The sequence below is a fragment of the Sodiomyces alcalophilus genome (assembly GCF_042370955.1).
Source record: "Sodiomyces alcalophilus JCM 7366 unplaced genomic scaffold ACRALscaffold_2, whole genome shotgun sequence".
Taxonomy (NCBI): domain Eukaryota; kingdom Fungi; phylum Ascomycota; class Sordariomycetes; order Glomerellales; family Plectosphaerellaceae; genus Sodiomyces; species Sodiomyces alcalophilus.
Window position 1 is genome coordinate 1,453,188 of NW_027263533.1, and position 21,136 is coordinate 1,474,323.

General features: G+C 56.2%; 7 protein-coding genes across 7 annotated transcripts; 3 read left to right on the forward strand and 4 right to left on the reverse strand.

Moving 5' to 3' along the window:
* Positions 1-1,027: 1,027 nt before the first annotated feature.
* Positions 1,028-2,947, forward strand: ACRALDRAFT_1060991 (uncharacterized protein). Its single transcript, XM_071016342.1, has 3 exons — positions 1,028-1,401; positions 1,838-2,069; positions 2,139-2,947. Exons 1-3 carry the CDS (start codon positions 1,294-1,296, stop codon positions 2,153-2,155), a joined length of 357 nt encoding a protein of 118 aa, XP_070876692.1. The 5' UTR covers positions 1,028-1,293; the 3' UTR covers positions 2,156-2,947.
* ACRALDRAFT_2016778 (uncharacterized protein) lies at positions 2,152-4,009 on the reverse strand (the record flags this gene model as incomplete). The annotated part of the gene is made up of 17 exons (XM_071019855.1): positions 2,152-2,212; positions 2,239-2,287; positions 2,333-2,356; positions 2,388-2,478; positions 2,543-2,662; positions 2,794-2,799; positions 2,847-2,905; positions 2,940-2,969; positions 2,999-3,052; positions 3,121-3,165; positions 3,195-3,285; positions 3,361-3,432; positions 3,492-3,585; positions 3,653-3,660; positions 3,726-3,738; positions 3,797-3,914; positions 3,949-4,009. 17 exons carry the CDS (start codon positions 4,007-4,009, stop codon positions 2,152-2,154), a joined length of 996 nt encoding a protein of 331 aa, XP_070876693.1.
* Positions 3,717-7,456, forward strand: ACRALDRAFT_1079805 (uncharacterized protein). Its single transcript, XM_071018941.1, has 2 exons — positions 3,717-6,746; positions 6,828-7,456. Exons 1-2 carry the CDS (start codon positions 4,094-4,096, stop codon positions 6,881-6,883), a joined length of 2,709 nt encoding a protein of 902 aa, XP_070876694.1. The 5' UTR covers positions 3,717-4,093; the 3' UTR covers positions 6,884-7,456.
* Positions 6,937-7,769, reverse strand: ACRALDRAFT_206944 (uncharacterized protein; the record flags this gene model as incomplete). The annotated part of the gene is made up of 6 exons (XM_071022141.1): positions 6,937-6,987; positions 7,043-7,125; positions 7,182-7,327; positions 7,355-7,414; positions 7,499-7,529; positions 7,562-7,769. 6 exons carry the CDS (start codon positions 7,767-7,769, stop codon positions 6,937-6,939), a joined length of 579 nt encoding a protein of 192 aa, XP_070876695.1.
* Positions 7,770-7,800: 31 nt separating this feature from the next.
* Positions 7,801-8,606, reverse strand: ACRALDRAFT_1068206 (uncharacterized protein; the record flags this gene model as incomplete). Its single annotated transcript, XM_071017540.1, has 2 exons — positions 7,801-8,538; positions 8,604-8,606. The coding sequence occupies 2 exons, from the start codon at positions 8,604-8,606 to the stop codon at positions 7,801-7,803; spliced, it is 741 nt and encodes a 246-aa protein (XP_070876696.1).
* Positions 8,607-8,893: 287 nt separating this feature from the next.
* On the forward strand, positions 8,894-12,260 carry ACRALDRAFT_1079806 (uncharacterized protein). Its single transcript, XM_071018942.1, has 2 exons — positions 8,894-11,887; positions 11,957-12,260. The coding sequence occupies exons 1-2, from the start codon at positions 9,014-9,016 to the stop codon at positions 11,999-12,001; spliced, it is 2,919 nt and encodes a 972-aa protein (XP_070876697.1). The 5' UTR covers positions 8,894-9,013; the 3' UTR covers positions 12,002-12,260.
* A 450-nt stretch (positions 12,261-12,710) lies between these two features.
* ACRALDRAFT_1079807 (uncharacterized protein) lies at positions 12,711-18,569 on the reverse strand (the record flags this gene model as incomplete). The annotated part of the gene is made up of 6 exons (XM_071018943.1): positions 12,711-13,347; positions 13,448-13,708; positions 13,953-14,790; positions 14,855-15,532; positions 15,629-18,238; positions 18,373-18,569. 6 exons carry the CDS (start codon positions 18,567-18,569, stop codon positions 12,931-12,933), a joined length of 5,001 nt encoding a protein of 1,666 aa, XP_070876698.1. The 3' UTR covers positions 12,711-12,930.
* Between the last annotated feature and the right edge of the window lie 2,567 nt (positions 18,570-21,136).

Consider the following 21,136-nt stretch of genomic DNA (forward strand, 5'->3'; position numbering starts at 1 on the left):
TACATGAGGTACACACATCGACCTTCAATATCCATCTGTTCCATTAGGTAAACCTAATTGGAATACCGGGAAGGGGGGTGATGTATCCATTCGAGCTTCAGTTCTCGCCTCTAATAAAAAAAAAAGGGCATCGAGGAAGACTTGAGAAAGGATCGAGCCGACGCGTGTTTCCGCTGCCACACAGCGCCATGTAATGTACGAAGTATCTTTGTGTCGAACCCCCCTGGCCGCTCGCTCTATCGAGTCTCGACTTTCCACGCCTTGGTTTCATACCAAATTCAACCTGCAAGTCAAACTCGACCGTTTCCACCGAACAATTCGTTTTGCACTTGGCCGGGAACCAAGGTGGTTGGGATGGCTAGAATCTGGCGGCAAGAAGCGGGGAAACGCCATGGGGCGGACATGTGACAAGGAGGCAATGAACTGCCTAATTCTGGAAGACATACCATATTCGTATCTCGCCGCTTGGTTTCGGTCCCATGAGCTTTTGCCCAGACTATCTCGTTTGTCTGCGAGGGGTTGCAGGCGGCGCACCGTGACCAAGAAGGCGTCTTAACAAAGGTCTTACTATAAAGCTCCTCGTATCCAAGGGACCGATGCCCAGCCACCACAATATTTCGTCTCCAGCCACATAAGACTGACACTGACACCATTCAGAATCACATGATTGCGAAACAAATCCTACGAAGTACATTTCATAAGCTCTAGGATGTTGGTATACAGAGGAGTTTCAATCTTTTACTATTAGCACATATTTTATGATTAATACTTTTTTCAAAACCATAGATTATACACCGCACGCTTCTTTGTTACCAAACATGTAAAAAAGTACAGACAAATATTTCGAATGGTCGACGGGGTAATGGCACGAATACGTATGTACCTACGAAGTACGTACCTCTGGATTGCGTGGCCGTCCGAGTTGGATCTTTGTTTCGCCGCTCGTCTTCATCTCTGGGCGTCTCATGGATGGATGGACCCACCTGTTCCATCACCCCGGCCAACCAGACTGGACCAACCGATATTATGACACTCTCCGTCTTCCATCTTCTTCCTCCCAGATTCTGTCGTACCGTATTACCATACCTATTCGTACACTTCCTCCAACACCATCACCGATTATCCATCATCTCTCAACGTTGCGAATCTTCCCCAACGCCATCATCAGCGACTGCCTACCACACCCAAGAACGAAGCATCATCGACGCATTCGACGACTACGTTCTCCGTGGCTAGTCACCTCGCGCATCTCCGAGTCCCCCTTCACCACCGATTACCACAGCAACCTACACCATGCCTGAGGACGCCCCCTACGACCCCTACATCCCCAGCGGCCAGTCCGGCGCCGGGGATAGCCAGCAGCAAGGCGGCGGTAACACGCGCACACAAGCTCTTCAAGCTGTAAGTTGACGCCGCTTTTTGGATGTTTTTTGATTCTTCGTCGATGGATTCGTCCCTGGTTTATGGCGGATGACAACACATGGTTCGGACTACCAACTATCGCCGGGCGATCCACTGCGATTCGGTTGGCGTCGCTGTGCTCTACGGACAGCGGTGGCAGGATCCAGCTTCGAGTTTTTATCTTGGCGCCTTGTTTCCGAATGCACAAATGCACCTGTGTCAGAATGATGTTTCCGAACACATCTCGACGTCTCTTCATTCAGATGCCTATCACCAGCCGACCGGGTGACAGGACACAGATCTCTTCGCGATACAACTCACAAAATCACAAGTTCGGATGGTGCAGCGTGGATGGACGGGAAACGGAGAACAGCGATTGAATTTCCAACGACGACTAGTCAGACCCGATCCTGTGCTAACATGTCTCTGTCCACAGCAAATCGACGATACGGTTGGTGTCATGAGAGAGAACATCAACAAGGTATCGCAACGAGGCGAGCGCCTGGATGCCCTGCAAGACAAGACGGATAACCTGGCCGTGTCGGCCCAGGGCTTCCGTCGCGGAGCCAACCGCGTCCGCAAGCAGATGTGGTGGAAGGACATGAAGATGCGAGTGTGCCTCATTATCGGCATCATCATCCTTCTATGTATCATTATCATCCCTGCCGGTATGTCACGCCCCTGATGTTGGCGCCATTGATCGCTCATGAACGTACTACTAACTCCTGTCGTCTTAGTCGTCGCGACTCGCTAAAAGCACACCCCTATCCGGATGCCTTGTTTTACTTCCCCTTTGACGATATACTTGGGACTTGTGGACATCCGACACGGTATCACGGAATATGACATTGCATTTGTTGCCTCGGGCACTCCTGGTTATTCGGCCCTACCTTGGCGAATCAATACCTACCTATACGACATGCGACATGACCAACCTTGATCGCTTGCTTCAGTCCTTTGGCAAATGTGACAAGAGGTAGCGTTACTTGCCGCGTCGGACAAAGGTGGCGGCCGGGGTTCCCGGATACTGTGACGGAATGGTGGTACTTTAAAGCGGTCCTGCTGGAGTTGGTCTGACTATGAAGCACGCAGTTGCCCTTTCTCTTAGTTACGTGACGGCCCTTTTTTGGTTTGGTTCCACTTGGGACAGGGCTTTCGCGGGAGGACATTCTTCCCTGTGGATCTCTAGGACGGTTAGCAGCGGATGTTCATTCTCTGTATGTATGATGGATGGCGGGCGTTCTTTCCCACTAATTGACATCTACCATGACATGTAGTTGGCGCGTCGGGAAGTTCCAATATAGGTTCTTTCCCCTAGAGATAGTTCTACAGCTGCTTGAGTTTGTTGAATGCAACCTTAAGCTCTAGATCTTTAGGGTTAGACCATCAAACGTTGGGCTTTGCTGTTGGAATTTTCACTAAGCTTTGGAGCATGCCAGTCTTACCTGTGCGGCTGGGTTGATATCTCTAGCAGGCAGGTCCCGAGTGACCGAGGAAGGGGTAACTCCGCGAATGCATCAACAAGGTTCTCATTGAACGTTTTGCTGTGACGAAAGTGACGAAACGAACTATGAGTAAGAGTGATTTAGAGTCGAACCCCAGTGGAGTTGGTCTACATCTCGTGATAGTTTCTTCCCGATCTGTCGTATGACTGGAGACTTGACCGTGTTGTATACTCTACTCCCTTCTAGTTACATCTTCCTATCTTCAGCTACTGACGCAATTCAATATTCTTTTTTCTCGCATCCTCGTGCCTGCCGTCGGCTTGGCAGAAAAGCCATGCGCGCAGTCACGTTGCTGTTTGAACCCTCGGCGGCAGTGATGATTTCGACGTGGGCTACGCGCCTTGAACCCAACTGCGAAGCTTGCGCTGTAGAAAGACGGCTGAGGGCCGTCATCCGTTATGATCACTTAAAATTTCAAAAATGGCCGAGCTGAGTTAGGTACAAAATAGTCGACATCAAGGCTAAGGCTCCAGATCATGTCCAATTTAGATGGGCTGTAAACCGGTGAGCCATCTGACGGTGAATCCTTCCGGCATCGGGCATATGTACCGTCGTGTCAATACGAAGTACTTCGTGCGTTGTCACTGGTAGGTACAGGGCTGGGTCGAATTTTTCCAGAACGGGCCGACTTGCGCCGAAAGACATTGGGGCCGCCCACTGGCCAATGGGTACGTTTCCCCTTGGCGAGTCAAACAACGCCGTTTAATAGGTCCTAGGCCGTTGTACCGTCGTCCCTGGCAATTCACTGGCTGGCCTCATAAAAAAGACAAAAAGAAACAAGAGGAAAATCAGGGAAAACTAAACTTTTATCAAGGATACTATTGACTTGCACCTCACGTCAGTAATCATCGTCCTCCGTAATAATTGTCATATTCCTCTTTCCGGCCCACATTGACTTCTGGGCATCGCCAAAAAGCTGGGGGAGAGGAGATTGCCGTTGCTGTCCGTCCCGGTTCTCGGACACTGTCCCGTGCATCCATCTTTTTTGTGATTCATAAGGTACGGTAGCTTCAGCAAAAGGTACATGACATTGACAACACACACGACCCATTCCTTGGCCTCGGCAACATCACATCCTCTTCTCGCTTCCCTGCTTTCGACATCTTGCCATCTCGACGAACCAACCTTCCTCCCGATCCTTACATACCTGGAGCTAATATTTTCCTTCTTCAGTCCAGCCAGCTACCATGCTTGCGGTAGGCTCTGCCGTCGTTCGAGCTGGTGCTCGCCGGGTGGTGCCCCGAGCTCGGCATCGACAAGCCCTCACCCGTTCCAGCCTCGCCTCTCGCGCGACATCGTTGACTCCGGCCGCCGCCCGTTCCCTCTCGACGACTGCCGCCGTTTCCAAGGAAGACTCGAGCGATCGCACCCGAGCCATCATCATCCGAACGCTCAGCCAGATCGGTAGCCGACGCGAGGGCCAGCAGTATCTCTCCTACTTCACCTCCGTCTCTTCCCAAAAATTCGCCGTCATCAAGGTCGGCGGCGCCATCCTCACCGATTACCTCGACGAGCTCTGCGAGAATATCGCCTTCCTCTACGAGGTTGGCCTCTATCCCGTCATCGTCCATGGCGCTGGCCCCCAGCTGAATCGTCTGCTCGAGGAAGCGGGCGTCGAGCCCGAGTTCGAGGAAGGCATCCGTGTCACCGACCCCAAGACGCTGACGGTCGCCCGCAAGCTGTTCCTCGAGGAGAACATGAGGCTCGTCAACAAGCTGGAGAGCCTGGGCGTCCACACCCGTCCCCTCACCTGGACCCTCACGGCCGACTACCTCGATAAGGAAAAGTGGAATCTGGTCGGGAAGATCACCAAGGTCAACAAGGAGCCCATTGAGCAGGCCATCCAGCACGGCTACGTTCCCATCCTGACGTCCATGGCTGAGACGCCCGAGGGCCAGATCCTCAACGTCAACGCCGACGTCGCGGCCGCCGAGCTCGCCCGCGCCTTGGAGCCCTTGAAGGTCGTCTACCTGTCCGAGAAGGGCGGCCTGTTCAATGGCGAGACGGCTGAGAAAATCTCCCACATCAACCTCGACGAAGAATACGACCACCTCATGTCGCAGTCCTGGTGCCGCTACGGCACCCGCCTGAAGATCAAGGAGATCAAGGAGCTCCTCGACACCCTGCCCCGGTCTTCCAGCGTGGCCATTATCCATCCCAGCGATCTGCAGAAGGAGCTCTTCACCGACTCTGGCGCCGGCACCCTCATCCGCCGGGGCGACAAGATCGAGGTGGCCACCGACGTGTCGCAGTTTAGTGACTTGGCCAAGCTCAAGGAGACCTTGCTGATCAACCGAGAGGGGCTCGATGCCGAGGCCACCGTGGACCGCTACATCGACTTCCTCAAGGGTACCCCGTTCAAGGCCTACTACGACGAGCCCTACAACTGCCTGGCCATCGTCCTGCCCCCCGGCCCGGACCGGTCCCATGCCACACTGGCCACCCTGTCCGTGACCAAGAATGGGTGGCTGAGCAATGTCACCGAAAACGTCTTCAACGCCATCAAGAAGGACCACGAACAGCTCGTCTGGACCGTAAGCCAGGAGGATGAGAACCTTTCTTGGTTCTTCGGAAAGTGCGACGGCAGCTCCGTGGACGAGGGGAACGTCCTCTTCTGGTACGGCATCGACAATTTTGAGGAGCTGGGTGCCTTGGCCAAGGAGTTCAGGGCTTCCGGCCGGGCCATGCTGGGCGACTCCAACCTCGAGTCCCGACTCCGCCGCGCCGCCCAGACGTCCAGCCAGAACCTGCACTCGCACTCCGCGTCGCAGGCCCGCAGCTTCTCCACAATGGTCCGTCGGCCGCAAACCGGCACCACCGTGGGCCCCTCGATCCTCGGCTCTGCCAGGCGGTCCTACACCACTGCCACGACCAACCCCAACCCTCCGCTGGGCAAGAAGAACGCCTCGAACGAGGTTCCCTCGCGCGTCGCCCTGATCGGTGCCCGTGGCTACACGGGCCAGGCGCTCATCGACCTTCTCAACACCCACCCCAACATGGATCTCCGTCACGTTTCGTCGCGCGAGCTGGCCGGCACCAAGCTGGAAGGCTACACGAAGCGTAGCGTCACATACGAGAACCTCAGCCCCGACCAAGTGGGCGACCTCGAGAAGCAGGGCGCCATCGACTGCTGGGTCATGGCCCTCCCCAACGGCGTGTGCAAGCCGTACATTGAAGCCATCTACGACGCGCGGAAGAAGGCCGGGACCGACGCCGCCGACCAGAAGAGCGTCATCGTCGACCTGTCGGCCGACTACCGCTTCGACGACACCTGGACGTACGGCCTCCCCGAGCTCACCAAGCGGTCGGAAATCTACAAGGCCACCCAGATCTCCAACCCGGGCTGCTACGCCACGGCCGCGCAGCTCGGCATCGCCCCGCTGCTGGAGCACCTGGGCGGCACCCCGTGCGTGTTTGGCGTGTCGGGCTACTCCGGCGCCGGCACCAAGCCGTCGCCCAAGAACGACGTGACCCTGCTCGCCGACAACCTCATGCCGTACAGCCTGACGGACCACATCCACGAGCGCGAGATTTCCAACGGCCTCCGCGCCGACGTGGCCTTTACGCCGCACGTGGCGTCGTGGTTCCGCGGCATCCACGCCACGATCCAGATCCCGCTCAACAAGACCATGACGTCGCGCGACATTCGGCAGATCTACCAGGACCGGTACGCGGGCGAGAAGCTCGTCAAGGTGGTCGGCGAGGCGCCGCTGGTGAAGAACATCATGAACAAGCACGGCGTCGAGATTGGCGGGTTCGCGGTGCACAGCTCGGGCCGCCGCGTTGTCGTCTGCTCTACCATTGACAACCTGCTCAAGGGCGCGGCCACTCAATGTCTACGTATGTTTCTTTTTCTCTTATCGCCCATCCCGTTCCCTTCTTTTTCCCGTCTTGTGCGGCAGTCAACTAAAAGGTATGCAGAGAACATGAACCTCGCCCTGGGTTATGCCGAGTACGAGGGTATCCCCGTCATGTAACGGGGCCGAGAACATTTCCTTGGGACTTGATATCCTCGTCGACCTAACATCCTTCATCCGCCCGTCCAGTGTATGATCTCTTTGGCATGATGGACGAGAAGGCGCTGCAGTACAGAAGAAAGAGAGATCGGGACTTATCCGTTCTGCCTCCGGATTTACAAATTTCTTTTTCCTTTGTCGTTCGAAGTCCTTGGACTTGGTGATAGTGGTGGGATGGAGGTCTGGGTCGAGACCTTCGACTACTCCGGTCTCTGGTGTGTCATTGTATATACTAGGTGTGGTACTAGTAAGGCAATACAAAGCTGAATTTCGATCGTGCAAGGGTTCGCTGGGTTGTCAAGGTTGTTGATTATAGTATTGACGACGAGTAGAGTCGATGCTGCGTAGATGGCTTGTCGATGAAGGATGATCATGACTTCGTGGGAATACATTGCGTAGGTGAATCTAGTTTACATTGAAGTGTCCTGACACTCCCTGAGCATTTTAGAAGCTGGAACTCCACTCAACTCAATAAATCCAGCCTGTATCTGCCTGACTCCATCAAGTTGAACACTCGGACGCTTACCCGAGGACAAGGAAAAAAAAAAAAAAAAAAAAAAAAAAAAAAACCACCACATCAAAGGGCCGAGTCTGGGAGGACCTATACCTGGATGATGTTCGCAAGGTCTACATCTCGACCTGCCTCGTCTCCTGCATGAGCTAATCCCTGTTGGCTTGGGGAATACACGCTCTTCTCTTGGCAGAGTGGTTTGGTCTGTGAATGTTTCGAGTTGCGCATCGTCAGCCGCGCCTGCGTCATGTGGACTCGTTCGTCGCAGCGAAAAGCCGGATCGCGTCGCTCGTTTCGTTTTTTGTCGTATAACAGAAAACGGTGGATGGGAATCATGGGACAACAAAGGTGTAACGCAGCTTCGGCGTTAAATCTGCTCCAGCAACCGTTTCTTCCTCCGCTCGATGAGCTCCTGCTGCACCTCCTCCATCGTCGGGAGCACCCAGCCATTCCCATCGCCCGTGTCCCCCGGCAACGGCTCCCAGCCCGGCGGGGGTTCCTTTAAGCCCGGGCCGTTCTTGAGCATGTTCTCAAACACCTCCTTCTCCCTCTGCGCTTCGTACGCCAGGAGTTCCTCGTCCTCCTCGTCCGGGCCGTAGCCGTAATACGCGGCGTCGACGTTGACGCGCCGAAACTCGGACTTGTCGGGCCCTTTCTTCTCGTCGGCCTGGGTGCGTGCGGCCTCGAAGAGCTCCTTGACGCCGGGCAGTTCCTTGGCGCGGCCAAAGTAGCGGTACCCCTTGCCGCCGCCGGGGATCTCGCGGCCGTCTTCGTCGTAGACGCGGCCCCCGCCGCGCATGTAGTTGGGCCCGCCGAGGTTCCGTATCTGCACCTCCCACATGTGCTTCTCCCGCATGAGGCGGTTGATCTCGTCGTTGAGGTCGCGGATCTGGTAGTCGCTCAGCGCCGGGTCCTGGATCTTGGTCACCTTGCGCGAGATCTCCTTGAGGACCTGGCCGCGCCACTTCTCGGCCACGGGGATCGAGTCGACTTCGGTGATCATGCGCGGGCGCCGGGTGCGGCCGGCGTCGATGATGCCCATGTCTGCCGCTTGCGCTTCGCGGAAGCGGAAGAGCATCGACTGGGCTTTCTCCGAGTTTCGCGCCTAAGAGAGGCATGGTTAGTATTTTCCGTTGCGCGACCGGCCAGCTAGGGACTCGACAAACGTACCATCTTGACGGTTTGATGAGAGGGACTAGAATGGGTGTCTTTGCTGAGGTATACGGGACGAAGCGTCGGTTGTTTTGGTAGAGTCTGGGCTAGTCGTCCATGTACGTAGTTTTACTACAAGTCGGCCACCGAGGTGAAGAAGCCTTGAAATGGTCCGTGCATTATTCACGCGCTACTTCGTACGTGTATTCGTAGATGGGATTTCTGCCGCTTAGTCATCATTACCTCAACACTCCGCGAGCTATGGCAGGTACCTCGATACCACTAAACAGCAAGCACGCTCCGCACACCTTCACCTCAAGGTCCTCCACTACGAAACCGTGGAACCCAACTGTCAGCCCTATCGCAATCATTGGAATATACAATCCACGCCTACGCGAGAGAGAGACGCAGGTTACTAGCCGTTCGCAATGCGGCACTCGCTTTGGCGCTCGCCGGCGCTGCTGCTCCTGGCCGCCGCGGCGTCGCTCGTCCAAGCTGTCTACAAGGACGAGGTCGGCCACGTCGACTATCACTACGAGCTCATGGGTGTGCCGCAGATCGAGACGACTCTCTTTCACAGACCACGAAAGGACGACCGCGCGAGCCTTCTATACACACTGAGCGATGTTGGGGTGGTGGGCGCCGTCAATCCCGGCAATGGGGCCGCGGTGTGGCGCCAGGTTCTCACGGACAACAGTACGCAGGAAGGGGGCCATCTGCGGGCTGCCGACGGGGAGGATTGGGTCGTCTCGGCCTACGGAAACTCGGTGCAAGCATGGAACGCGCTCTCCGGCCGCAACACATGGTGGATGGATTTTTCGGGCCAGATCAAAGACCTCGAGCTGATGGAGATGACCGGACAGGGTCGCAAAGACGTACTGGTGCTCTTCGAGGAGGATGACGGCTCGGCGACGCTACGGAGACTTCACGGACAACAGGGAAGTGTGGTTTGGGAGTTCAGGGATCACGGGAACGACGTGCCATTGCAGGTGTCGAACAACATTGAGAGCGTCTTCCTCGTCAGCCTCATCGGCACGGTGCCCTCGCAGGGCCTACGGGTGTCGGTGCACGATCCCGCCACCGGAAGGAGAATCGACGATATCCCGTTGGCTGCCAGGGGCGAAGTGTCCGGCCAAGAAGACATCATCATGGTGGGGGGGAACTCGGCATCGCCCATCCTGGCATGGACCGACAAGGACACGGCCAAGATCAAGGTGAACGTGCTGGGCACCAAGACGAATCAGGAGTTTCCCCTCCCCGCCGACACGGTCGAAGTGGCCATCCACGCACCGCACCAGCTCCAGTCCGAGCCTCACTTTCTGGTCCACAGCCGAACCAACAAGGGAAACAAGGGCGAAGTCTACCACATCAACCTCAAGACCAACGACATCACCAGGGCGTATGAGCTGCCACTGCTTCCCGGGCTTGGTGTCTTTTCCACGAGCTCCGAGGGTGCTAATGTATACTTTACCCGCGTTACGGAAGACGAGGTGCTCGTCTTCTCGTCGGAATCGCACGCCGTTCTGGGTCGTTGGCCCAACAAGCTCGCGGCCCAAAGTCTCCAGGCTGTCCACGGCGTTTCTGAGGTGGTGAAGAAAACGGATCAAAGCTACGCCGTCCGATCGGCCGTCGTGACGAATGCAGATGAGTGGGTTCTGGTCCGAAACGGCGAGACGGGGTGGCGTCGTCCCGAGGGCCTCAGCGGGGGCGTGGCAGCGGTCATCGCGGAGATTCCCAAGGACGAGGAACTAGCCAAGACCCTGGAGCAAGAGGCTCATAGCAGCATTCTGTCGGCGTACATCCACCGGGTGAAGCGCCACATGAAGGACCTGGAGAGGCTCCCCGAGTATTTGGCTTCGGTCCCTGGACGATTCCTCAGTAGCATCCTCGATTCGGATGCACCGGCCACGCCGAGCGGACTTGCACGGGACAGCTTTGGCTTCAACCAAGTGGCCATTCTTGCCACCAAGAGAGGCAGCATTTACGCTCTTAACACCGGTGACCGGGGGAGGATGATCTGGGCGATCCACGCTTTCGAACTGCCTCGGGGCCAGCTATGGGATGTCAAAGGAATCTTCGTCCAGAACGATAAGGGCCTGGTCACGGTCCGTGGTTCTCGCGGCGATTATGTGATAGCCAAGATGGAGAACGGGGAAATCGTGGAGGTCGTGCCTCCGAGCCCATCGGCTGCCGTCCAGGCTACTGCCATTGTCGACAGCCCTCTCGGACAATTCCTCCTCCCCGTCGGACTGGATGGCAAGGTGGGCGATCTTCCGGCTTCCGGGAAGCCGGCGCAGACAGTGGTAGTGCGCGGGAGCAAGGGCGAGCTCAAGGGCCTCACCTGGGTGACCGACGACGGCGCGGCCAGGGAAACAGTCTCGTGGGAGTTTTCTCCCCCGGCAGGCGAGACGATTGTCGAGGTGGCAACGCGGGCGGCCCATGACCCCATCGCGCAAATCGGACGGGTGCTGGGCGACCGGAGAGTGAGGTACAAGTACCTCAACCCGAATACGGCCGTGGTTGCCGGCCTCAATGCGGGCGATTCGATCCTGACGATGTATCTCCTCGATACCGTGTCGGGGCAGATCCTGTCCTCGGCGAAGCACGAAGGCGTCGACGGTTCCAAGGGAGTAGACTGCGTCATGGCAGAGAACTGGTTCGCGTGTACCTTCTTCGGGCACCACGCAACGGCGGCGGGGCAGGGGCTCAAGGGCTACCAGATGGTGGTGACGGACCTGTACGAGAGCGACGAGGCCAACGACCGCGGCCCTCTCGGGAGCGCGGCCAACTTTTCGTCGCTCGAGCCGGTAGACCAGCCGACGGAGGCGCCGCTCCCGTCGCTGGTGACGCAGGCGTGGGTGCTTTCGGGTCCGATGACGGCGCTGGCGGTGACGCAGACGCGGCAGGGGATCAGCAGCCGGCAGGTGCTGGCGTACCTGCCGGAGGAGCACGGCATCGTGGGGATCCCGCGGCACGTGCTCGACCCGCGCAGGACGGTGGGGCGCGACCCGACGCCGCAGGAGATGGAGGCCGAGGGGCTGATCAAGTACGGACCGGTGGTGGAGGTGGACCCGCGGCAGGTGGTGTCGCACCTGCGGGATGTGGTCGGGGTCAGGGAGATTGTGACGGCGCCGGCGGTGGTGGAGAGCACGAGCCTGGTGTTTGTGTACGGCGTGGACGTGTTCGGGACGCGGGTGTCGCCGAGCATGACGTTCGATATGCTGGGGAAGGGGTTCGACAAGTTGACGCTCATTGGGACGGTTGCGTCGCTGGTTGTTGGCGTGGCTATGCTGCGGCCTTACGTGAGTTTTGAGTCTCTCCCCTTCTTCGCATTCGTGACGAGCTCATTTACTAACATGCTCTACCTCTAGGTTCGAAAGAAGCAGACTGACTTGCGGTGGAAAGCTCCAAGGTGATTACGACGTCTGGTAAGGGAGGGAAAAGAAAAGGAAAAATGAATGTCTGGTTTGTATTATTCACATGAAAATGACCGGTTCGCTACTGCGATACGTCCTGGGGTAATGGGAGGCTCGACAAGAGACGTCTACTCGCTGTTAAGTTGCTATAGTATATTTCTCCAAGTTGAGATGATACAAATCGTGACCATAAGAAGTCCTCATGCTATTCCAGCCGCGAGTATATTTTCCAGTAATAGCTTCCCGATTTCTGAACGGCTCTACTCAGAGCTCTATCCTCTTAAATCTACTCTTCTATACACTGAGCTTGGTCAGGCAGTGGTTACTTGTTGCATGGGAGTTGATCAGAGGTCGGGATACTTGGCGGGAATGTGGGGGCCCTTCCCGGCCCTTCCCGGTACGGTACCAGTTAATTTTGGGTCTATCAGTGGTGGGCAATCGTCGTCAAATGATTGGCTGGTCATGAAGAAGGACGTGCTGATTAATACTCTAGTTGGACACAACCAATAAAAACTCGTGGGTGGCTCCAGCCCTATGGCACACGCTATGACGCACGTGTCTTAGCGTCCTTCTATACCGGCACATATTTCATCAACTCCACGCGACTGCGACAGGTCTTGGTCACAGAATCTCTCATCTTCCCGCTTCTAGAACGGCGACAGTGGTGTGATCCGAGCACATACACTTCTTTTACTTTCCTTTTCTATCTCCCGTATTGTCGTTAATTTTTCTATCATTATTTCAAAGAGAGAATTGACTACTAGCCTTCGACTATCTACGTTGTACCTAACGCCTGGAAGGGATGTCATACGCATATCCAACATTCGCGACTCGCATGGTATATAACAGAAAAGGGTCCAAACGAATAGGAGACACGAGACGTATACCTGTGCCACAGGTTACACCACAGTACGCCATCGCATCTCACCTCACCCCGATTCACCCTTCCTCACCTCCGCCATCTCAGAAGAAGGCCCTGCCGTGACGCCCACATCCGAAGCCGGAGCCTCGACTCCCTTCCCCTTCACATCCACATAATCCGGCGGCGCCTCGTCCGGTCGCGGGGAGTTCCGCTGCCTAATCTGAACAACATCGAACCCACCTTCTGCTGCCGCATCCCTGTCGCGTGACCTACCCACCTCTCGCGGTCCGAGCCGCAAGCCCGCCTTGTACGTCGAGGTGGTCTCCAGGATGAGTTGTCCGTCCTTGAAAAGGTCCCACGGGTCGACGAGGAAGAGGATCTTGGGCTGGTCCCTTACGTCCGACATGTGCACCAGGACCGAGACGTGCTTGTTTGGTTCCTCGTCTGACAGCGCTTTCTCCGAGTGGATCGAGAAGTTACGGGCCTTGCAGTGGAGGAAGAGTTAGCAGGACGTCGTAGTGTGCGGAAGGGATGTCAGGAAATTGCGACGAAGAAGGAACCCCGGTGGAAGGAAAGCAACGCACCCTGTCCAGCTCTGCCTGGGTGAGACGGAAACTACTCGTCTGCGGCCGCTCCGTCGCCTTCACGTCGAGATGGTACATCAGCTTGTTGTACCCTTGCGCCTTGCCTGTCCTCCCCTCAAGCCGCATGAGGAAGGAACTGAAGCGGCCTTGTGAGTCGACAAAAGTAAACGCCGAGTCGCTTGGTCGTCTCTTGGAACGCGGAGTCCAGATCGTGTCGGGCTTATATTGTGGACCGAGGATCGCCCCCAGAGCATCGGAGATCTGTGCAAAATGTCGTTTAGTACGTTGGTCGGTGTTTCGCGTGCTTAAGAAAGGAAGCGGCCCGCAGGTGGAGGGGCCAGAGGTTGAAAGAAAAAGAAGAAAAAGAAGAAAAAGAAGAAAAAGAAGAAAAAGAAGAAAAAGAAGAAAAAGAAGAAAAAGAAGAAAAAGAAGAAAAAAAGGGGGGGGGAAGGAAAGGGGAAAAGGGGAAAGGGGAAAAGGGGAAAGGGGAAGGGGGCCCACCCACAATCATCTCTCCTATATCGTCATCCCGCTGTGCAAGGCCCCTGATGCGGTCCAGCAGCGTCAGTGGTCGTGTCGGTTCCGCAAAGACCGCTCCGTCTCTTTGATGGAACTCCATCTCCCTGATCGTCTTCTTGAGTGACGGAAGCGTGGATACGCTCGGAAGCTTCCTCGTGGGCGCCAGCCTGCCGCCCATAACACCACCATGCGCCGTCCGGGCCACCGCCGTATCATACGACGGCAGCGAGTCCGACGAGACATTCCGCTGCTTGAAGAAGGACGGGTGGAACCTCTTCCGGTTCAGAAGCCGATTAAACCGCGACGTCCCCTCGCTCTTCTTTGCCTCCGCATCTTCCTCCTCTGCGTCGTCCTCCGCCGAGTCGTAGTCGGCGGAATAATCGTCCGAGTCGGCGTCAGACTGAACCCCGCCATCACCATCACCGTCTGCCACCACCCACCTGCTAGGCCCCGCCCTCGGGCCGTCATCGGCCACCTCTCCAATGCCCCGACTCGTGAACACTTCCTCGACTCTCTCGATTCCGGCCGTCAGGGCGAGAAGAACGAGATCCCGGTGCTTGGTGGGGATGCTGAAGAATTCGCAAAGCTGATCGACGAGCTCGAAAGGGTGTGGCTCCGTCTCGTACCCCGTAGGCATGTAGACGCGCAGGTCGCCGAAATAATCCGACTCCAGGAACGCCGTGCCCGTCGTCTGGGCGCTCTGGATCTGCCGTAGCTCCAACGGCGCCCGCCAATATTGCAGGATCGTGGTCGCCGAGAACACGTCGACACTGCGGAATTTGGCGCGGAGCTGGTCTCGATTTGGCTGGCCTGGCGGCATGAGTCTGTCACGGCGGTGGTCGGTAAGCATGCCCATTGATCCGGGGAGGTCAAAGAAAGGGGAACTACCTGAAGAGGAACTTGCTGCGCTCCCGGTACTGGGCCGCTAAATCTTCCAGCGGGGTGACTTCGCCATGAGCTTCGGTGACGTTCGTTGCGACCCGGCTCAAAAGCCGGTCCCCCAGACCGAGGGCCTCCAGCAACGGCTGGATCCTGAGGACGACATCCGCATCGAGGGCGAGAACGGGCAGGACATTGGCAAACTGCGTCCGAAAGATGGCCCTGTCTGCTATAAGCCACGATTCCTTGTCCTTTACAGAGGCAAGCCGTTCGTAAGGGTGGTTCTTCGGCCCGGAGACGATGGGAAACACCTGCGCATCGCTGAGTCGCATCTTGTGCACCTGCTCCAGGCCGCCATCGGCCCGATCGGGGTCTCTGTCCAGGTTCTCGACCACCCGAGACGCGATGGCGTGGAGGATGCTCTCGATACGCCGCGTCGACTTGGTCGATGCCGTCCTCGAGGCCACCGCAAGCGCCTCTTCCACAAAGTGGGACGTGCTGGCGTTCGGGACGAGGAGCATGGTGCGAAAGAGCACCTCCAGCTCGGGATAGTACTTCTTCAGAACATGGAACTCGACCATCCAGGCTCTACCTTTCCAGACGCACGCTAGAGGCTTGACCCAGGTACGTTCGCCGTTGTCCTCATTGTGTGGGATGCAGATCAGCCTGTCATTGTTGAATAGATTGCTGATAACCAATGCGTTAGCCAGGACTGACAACAACAGCAACCAACAGTTTGGTTTCTTGTAGAACAAAGGGGCTGGGGGTTTTTCCATAGCTCACCGAAGTTCAACGGGGTCTTGGGTTCCCTGATCTTGAATGCTGTGCAGGAGTCTTCGTATTGTATCCTGTGGGACTTTCGGATGGGTCTTGCACCTGCGCAGACAATCGACATAGAACTCCAAGGAGGGCGTGGACTGTACGCGGAGCATCCGCATCACGGGCTCCCATGCCGGGTTCTCCGGGTCCGGGATGTCAATGAAAGGAACGAGCCCGAAGGCCCGGTCCATGAGGTCCTTGGCGGGCATGTACGCCGAGTGGAGGGGGGCAGAGTCGGCAGACCATGAGGATTTCCGGCAAGGAACGACAATGTCCCTGAGGTTTCCGATTATGGCCGGTGTCATGTGGGCAAAAGGAGACGTCGTCTTGGTGGCGTCGGTATAATACTCCCACCCGTCGCGTAAGACTGTGAGCCAGCACAGCGGCGACGACCTTTTGGGGGGGCTTCTCTGTAGAAGCTCAAAGTCTGGGTGAGTCCAAGAGCCGTCCTCGAAAGAGGTTCTTTTGATGCGAGGATATACGGCGATATGCACTTCACTCTCCAGCCATTTCGTCCATTCGTCTTGCTTGTCCCTTTCCACTGCCCCGTCCATGTAGGCTCGATGAACGAATCCGTACGCCGTATCCCGATTGGCGGGGGGAAGCACTCGGTATGCGGCACTGGGGACGTCGGACGGGAGATATAAGTGGTCGGATTTCCGACAAGGGCCTTTCTCGGAGGCGAGCCACAAGACGGATGGCTTTTCGACGTCATGCTTCCAGCCGGAATGGAAAAGGAAGACGAGATGCGAAACCAGGACTCGCCGCCTGACCAAGTCGGGCTTAAAGGCCTCCGACGCATGCGTCTTCAGGATGGCGGCCCGCGCGGCCGTGTCGACCATGGTAGCCACGCCGAGATGATCGAAGAGCCGACGCCGGTCCGGGTCGGCGGCAGCTTCGTGATCAACGATGCGCATATCGATGCCTTCCGGGACCTTACCAACCCCGGAACCAGTCTCGGGGTAGTATATGTATTGACCATCTTCAAAGTTTCGAACCCAGTTGCCGTCCCGGAGCGGGATGATGGGGAGGTCGAGCAGGCGTTGGGCGACGTGTGTCTGAGACCACTCCTGTTTGGTTTTCTGGCATTTTTGTACGGTAGACGTGACGATGGAGTGCAGCGCGCGGCTCAAGTCGACGTGCCACTCGGGCGACTTGTGCTGCAAGACCGCTCCCGGGTTCGGCCTGAGCATATCGAGCATGGAGTCCATGAATTGCTCGTCGTCGATGGACTTGGTGCCCAGTCGATGGAGCGGGCTTTCCATGTCGTCAGTCGTCAATACATCGTATTCCTTTGACACATACTTCCCGGCGTCCTTGGGCATCTCCATGAAAGGGTTTCCGTCGCGGTCACAGAAGAGATCAGGGACGATGCTCAGCTCCGTGGGACTCTTCCTCTCCCCGCCGCTCTCCCGCGTGTATATGACGGGACTGGCACGCAACTTCTCCATCGTACGGTACCGTAGATTCCTCATCAGCTGGCTCGAAGGCACCGTCCGCGGGACGAACAGGAGCCAAGTGTACCGCAGGGGGTGCCCCTCGGGGAGGCTGCTCATGGACAGGGCAGCTTTGACGAAGGCGTCCGACGCGGCGACCGCCAGGGCCTCATTCCATGCCGAGTCACCGTGTATATCCTCCCGGCTGGAAGAGAGGAGAAAGTCGGCCTGCAGGAGAAAGTTGAAGCCGTAATCCCGGATGGGAAGGAAGGCATAGACGCTCTGCGGAGCGATAAAGGGGGTCCGGCCGTCGGATTCCAGGGGAAAGGCCAAGACAACTTCCGAGCTGGATATGTCGGGTCGTCGAGACTCGGCAGGGAGCTTGTTGGCCATGTGTCGCCAGACCAAGTAGTACTTTTTCTTGTCGTTTTCGTGGAGAATCGTCATGGAGGATTGGCTGCCCGATGTTGATGATGATGATGATGAAGCAGGCTGCCCCCGGCGTGTGAGCACGTTGCGGAAACCCGTGTGTAATTCCGCGTTCGCCTCTTGGGGGATGGAGTTCTTCCTGTTCTTCTTTTTACCCCAGAGAGTGGACTTGTTCCATAGTTTCGGGCCTGCCTTCATGTTCACATCAATTTCGAGGCGTCGCAACCTCCTGAGGAAGATGAGAATCCGCGCGTCGTACAGCCGCAGCTCCTTGACGACGGCCGCCTCGTCGCACTTGTCATCCAGTTTCAGGACGATGGACGTCCATCCGGGGATCGTCGGTTCCGGGAACGTGGCCCAGATCGGGGCGATCATGCCCAGGTAGCCATCGCGTTCGAACTTGAACTGGTAATGCCCGGAGACGATGTGGACGGTCGAGGCGACTTTGAAGACGGCCTTGAAGCCAATGCCCTTTTCGCCGACGAAGCCGGAACTCTTGCTGCGGCCGCTCTTGGTGCTCTGGCAGATGCGGCAGATGGCCTCGACGTTGCGGCGGGAGAATCCGCGCTCGTTGCAGTCGATGCGGATGGTGCCGGGAGAGTAGGCGATGCGCAACGTGGGCACCGCCGCCTCGTACTGGTTGTCGTCGGCATTCTGGATGAGTTCGAGGAGGAAGTGGGTTGTTGTTTGGTAGAGGTCGGTAGAGAGACTTGTGATGTGAGGTCAGTCAAACGTGGCCAAGCAGCAGCAGCAGCAGCAGCAGCATGAAGACGCGCGAGTGTCGAGGGGCCCAGGTGACCGACGGCGAGGACCCAAGCGAGCCAAGGATCCCAGCCCACTTACACATCGAGGGCAGCCTCGAGATCAGCGGTATTGTGACTGATCTTCCCCAGGCCATCTCCTAGACCCTTATCTTTCCGGATTTTACGGATATGTTCTTCAGCCTCGAACGCTGAGCGGGGAAGCTCGTTCGCATCCATGACTGGTAGTTGCCGATTGGTGTCAAGGGGTTTGGCCGTTTTTTGCCTTCGGTGCGTCATTTTGTTTGGACCGTGCAAGTCGTCAGAAACTCGGAAACTTGAAAGAACCGGCGCGCAATGGAGCAAGGATGGCTGCTGGTTGAGAGAAGGACGATGATGAGGACAAGTAGCTATGGTGTGTAGCGGCGAAGGCTTCGCAACGAGTCGGTGATGTATTTTTTGGGTTAGGGTGCGCTGAAGAAAACCGAGAGGCTGGTCCCTAACTTATGATCCCTATATATTTGGATTAGCGTCGGTGATGGTGGGCATAAGGTGTCACGGGGCCTGTTGTTGGCATACAGCTTCACGCCAGCAATCGACTCAATTGGTTCTCATGAGGCGCAGCCGCCAGACTCTATAAAAGCCCCGCACCCGACCCGTGTCCTCCTTCCCGTGCGCCTTGGGCACCGCCACGTCCCGGTCCCGGCGCCCTAGTTTCACACTTGGTGGCGCAGGCTGCAGCGACGCCGTTTTCATCATTCCCTTTCGAGTGATCGACGTTCTTCGAACCAACTTGTTGTTTCTGGGTTGTCCCGTCTTACGGGCACGATAATTACATTACCTCACATTCACAAGTGTTATCTCCATACGGAAGATGCAATAGGGTGCTTCGGTCTCGACCCAGGAGAGAATTGGATGCACTCATTGCTTCTTGGCCTACCTCACTCTAAACCAAATTAAAGTCCATCTTTTAAGAAATGCGTAGCGGATTCCTCTGCAAATATAACGACGGTATATCTAGAAGACGTTAAATTCAAGGAATATCCAGAGTGTCGCGGACATAATTCACCCGAGCCAGGGATAGGCTGGCTAGGCAGAACCACGAGTCTATAGTGGTCATAGAGGAGAATCGGGGGTGGTTTACTAAGTACTAACCAGGCCGACCTAGAATAGTGGATAGGGAGGAATAATAAGGGATAGTCTGAGATTTAGGAAACAGGTTTAAGATAGTTCTCTAGGGAGATAGACTCGGGTTATCTATAAAAAAGGGCTAGTAAAGCTAAACTCCTGACTTGGAGGTTTAGCGAATAATTAACTCGTAGTCTAACCTATTAGTTTACCTTATTCTTTGTTATCTTACAACGTCTCTTCACTCTTCACACAAATACCCCTGACACAGAGTGAAAAGCGTCCTGGCCCACCGTAACCCGTTTACTTGATATGGCTGGCTGGAGCATTAGACTTGTCCATTACCGTCAGTGAAGCATTACGACCAGAACGGTATGTGAGAAATGAGGTTGGGTGGACTTTTAGTGGTCGTCGCTGTTATCCTCAGCTGTGTCTGCCAATGACTCGTTTCGACGAGTTACATCATCGAGCAGCCGATTCTCGTGGGCACATATAGGCCAACCCGCATGAAGGTTGTGGAACGGAGAAGCTAAGTAGCCTTATAAGATTTCCTGGTCCTGTCCGTCGCACGACGCCTGCGTGGATCGAAAAATGCGACCACGGTGGATAAGGGGCCCATAAAGGGGTGAATAGGATAAAATCCACCGACCCATGTTGCATGACTTGATAATTTCCGGAAAGCTGCACTGTAGCAAGTGAGATGGTTCAGAAGATGTCCACAATACGCCTGTTACTGTGTAGACGCGTAACCGAGCGGCGAGTAGAGGTGGAATTTGGAATCTGGGGCGTCACGGAGCTGTCTCTCGGTGCCTCGTATATGGGCAACGGTCCCTGTGCCAATGATGATAGTTTCGGGACTGCGGAATATCTCATGTCGTGCCACCCCAAGGCAGGCTGCCTGTCAGACTGGAAGTGGGATGCACGGTTACAGAGCCTATAGTGCATGGTGATCCGGTCCGTAGGGCGACAGAAACTTGCGAAGGCGTGTTACACTGGTACGGATGCACCCTTTTCGGACGACGCTGCCTAATGCTGGATTGCTTTCTCAAGTACAACCGACGTCTCTAGGTAGGGTAATTTCATATGAGGCACAGACGCTGTTGTATCAAGACTCGGAGACTGAGAGCATGTGAGCTACTTGAAAGTTGGATACAGAAGTCATGGCGTATCTAAGACCGGATAGAATAGCTAGTAGTCGGTAGTCTGTGGCAGCTAGAGAGCATACCAACCTTCCCTCGGTAACCAAGTCCTCAGCGTCGTTCTGGCATTTTGGTATCCCCTTGATTGATTTCATTTGCTGGCCTGTGGTTAGAGTCTCGTTCTTCTGAAATTCCAACACTTCGAGGCAACCAGTCTGTGCTCCGGTAGGTATTCGTTGGTATCACTGGAGATGGGTCATGTCGTCTACGACCCGGATTCACAGCGCCCTGGCGTCCTGCCAGCCAGCCAGAGGACCGTCTGCTTCCCATGCCTCTGCGAAACAATGGCGATGGAGGAGACGGGTGTCATAAGCACCCCAACGGCGCAGTGCGCACCGGGCTAGGCAACTAGGCATACAACGTACGTAAAGCGGGAAGAGTGGACCAAGCCGGGCGACTGGCTGAATGACACCACCTGGCTTTGACGTTACTGTACCAGGTTGGACGCCGCAGTGCGCTGCATTTCGGTCGAGTACGTTACCTTCCATCGAGAACAAAAAGGAAAAACGACAGAGGTTTGCAAATTTTCTTGGGAAGAAA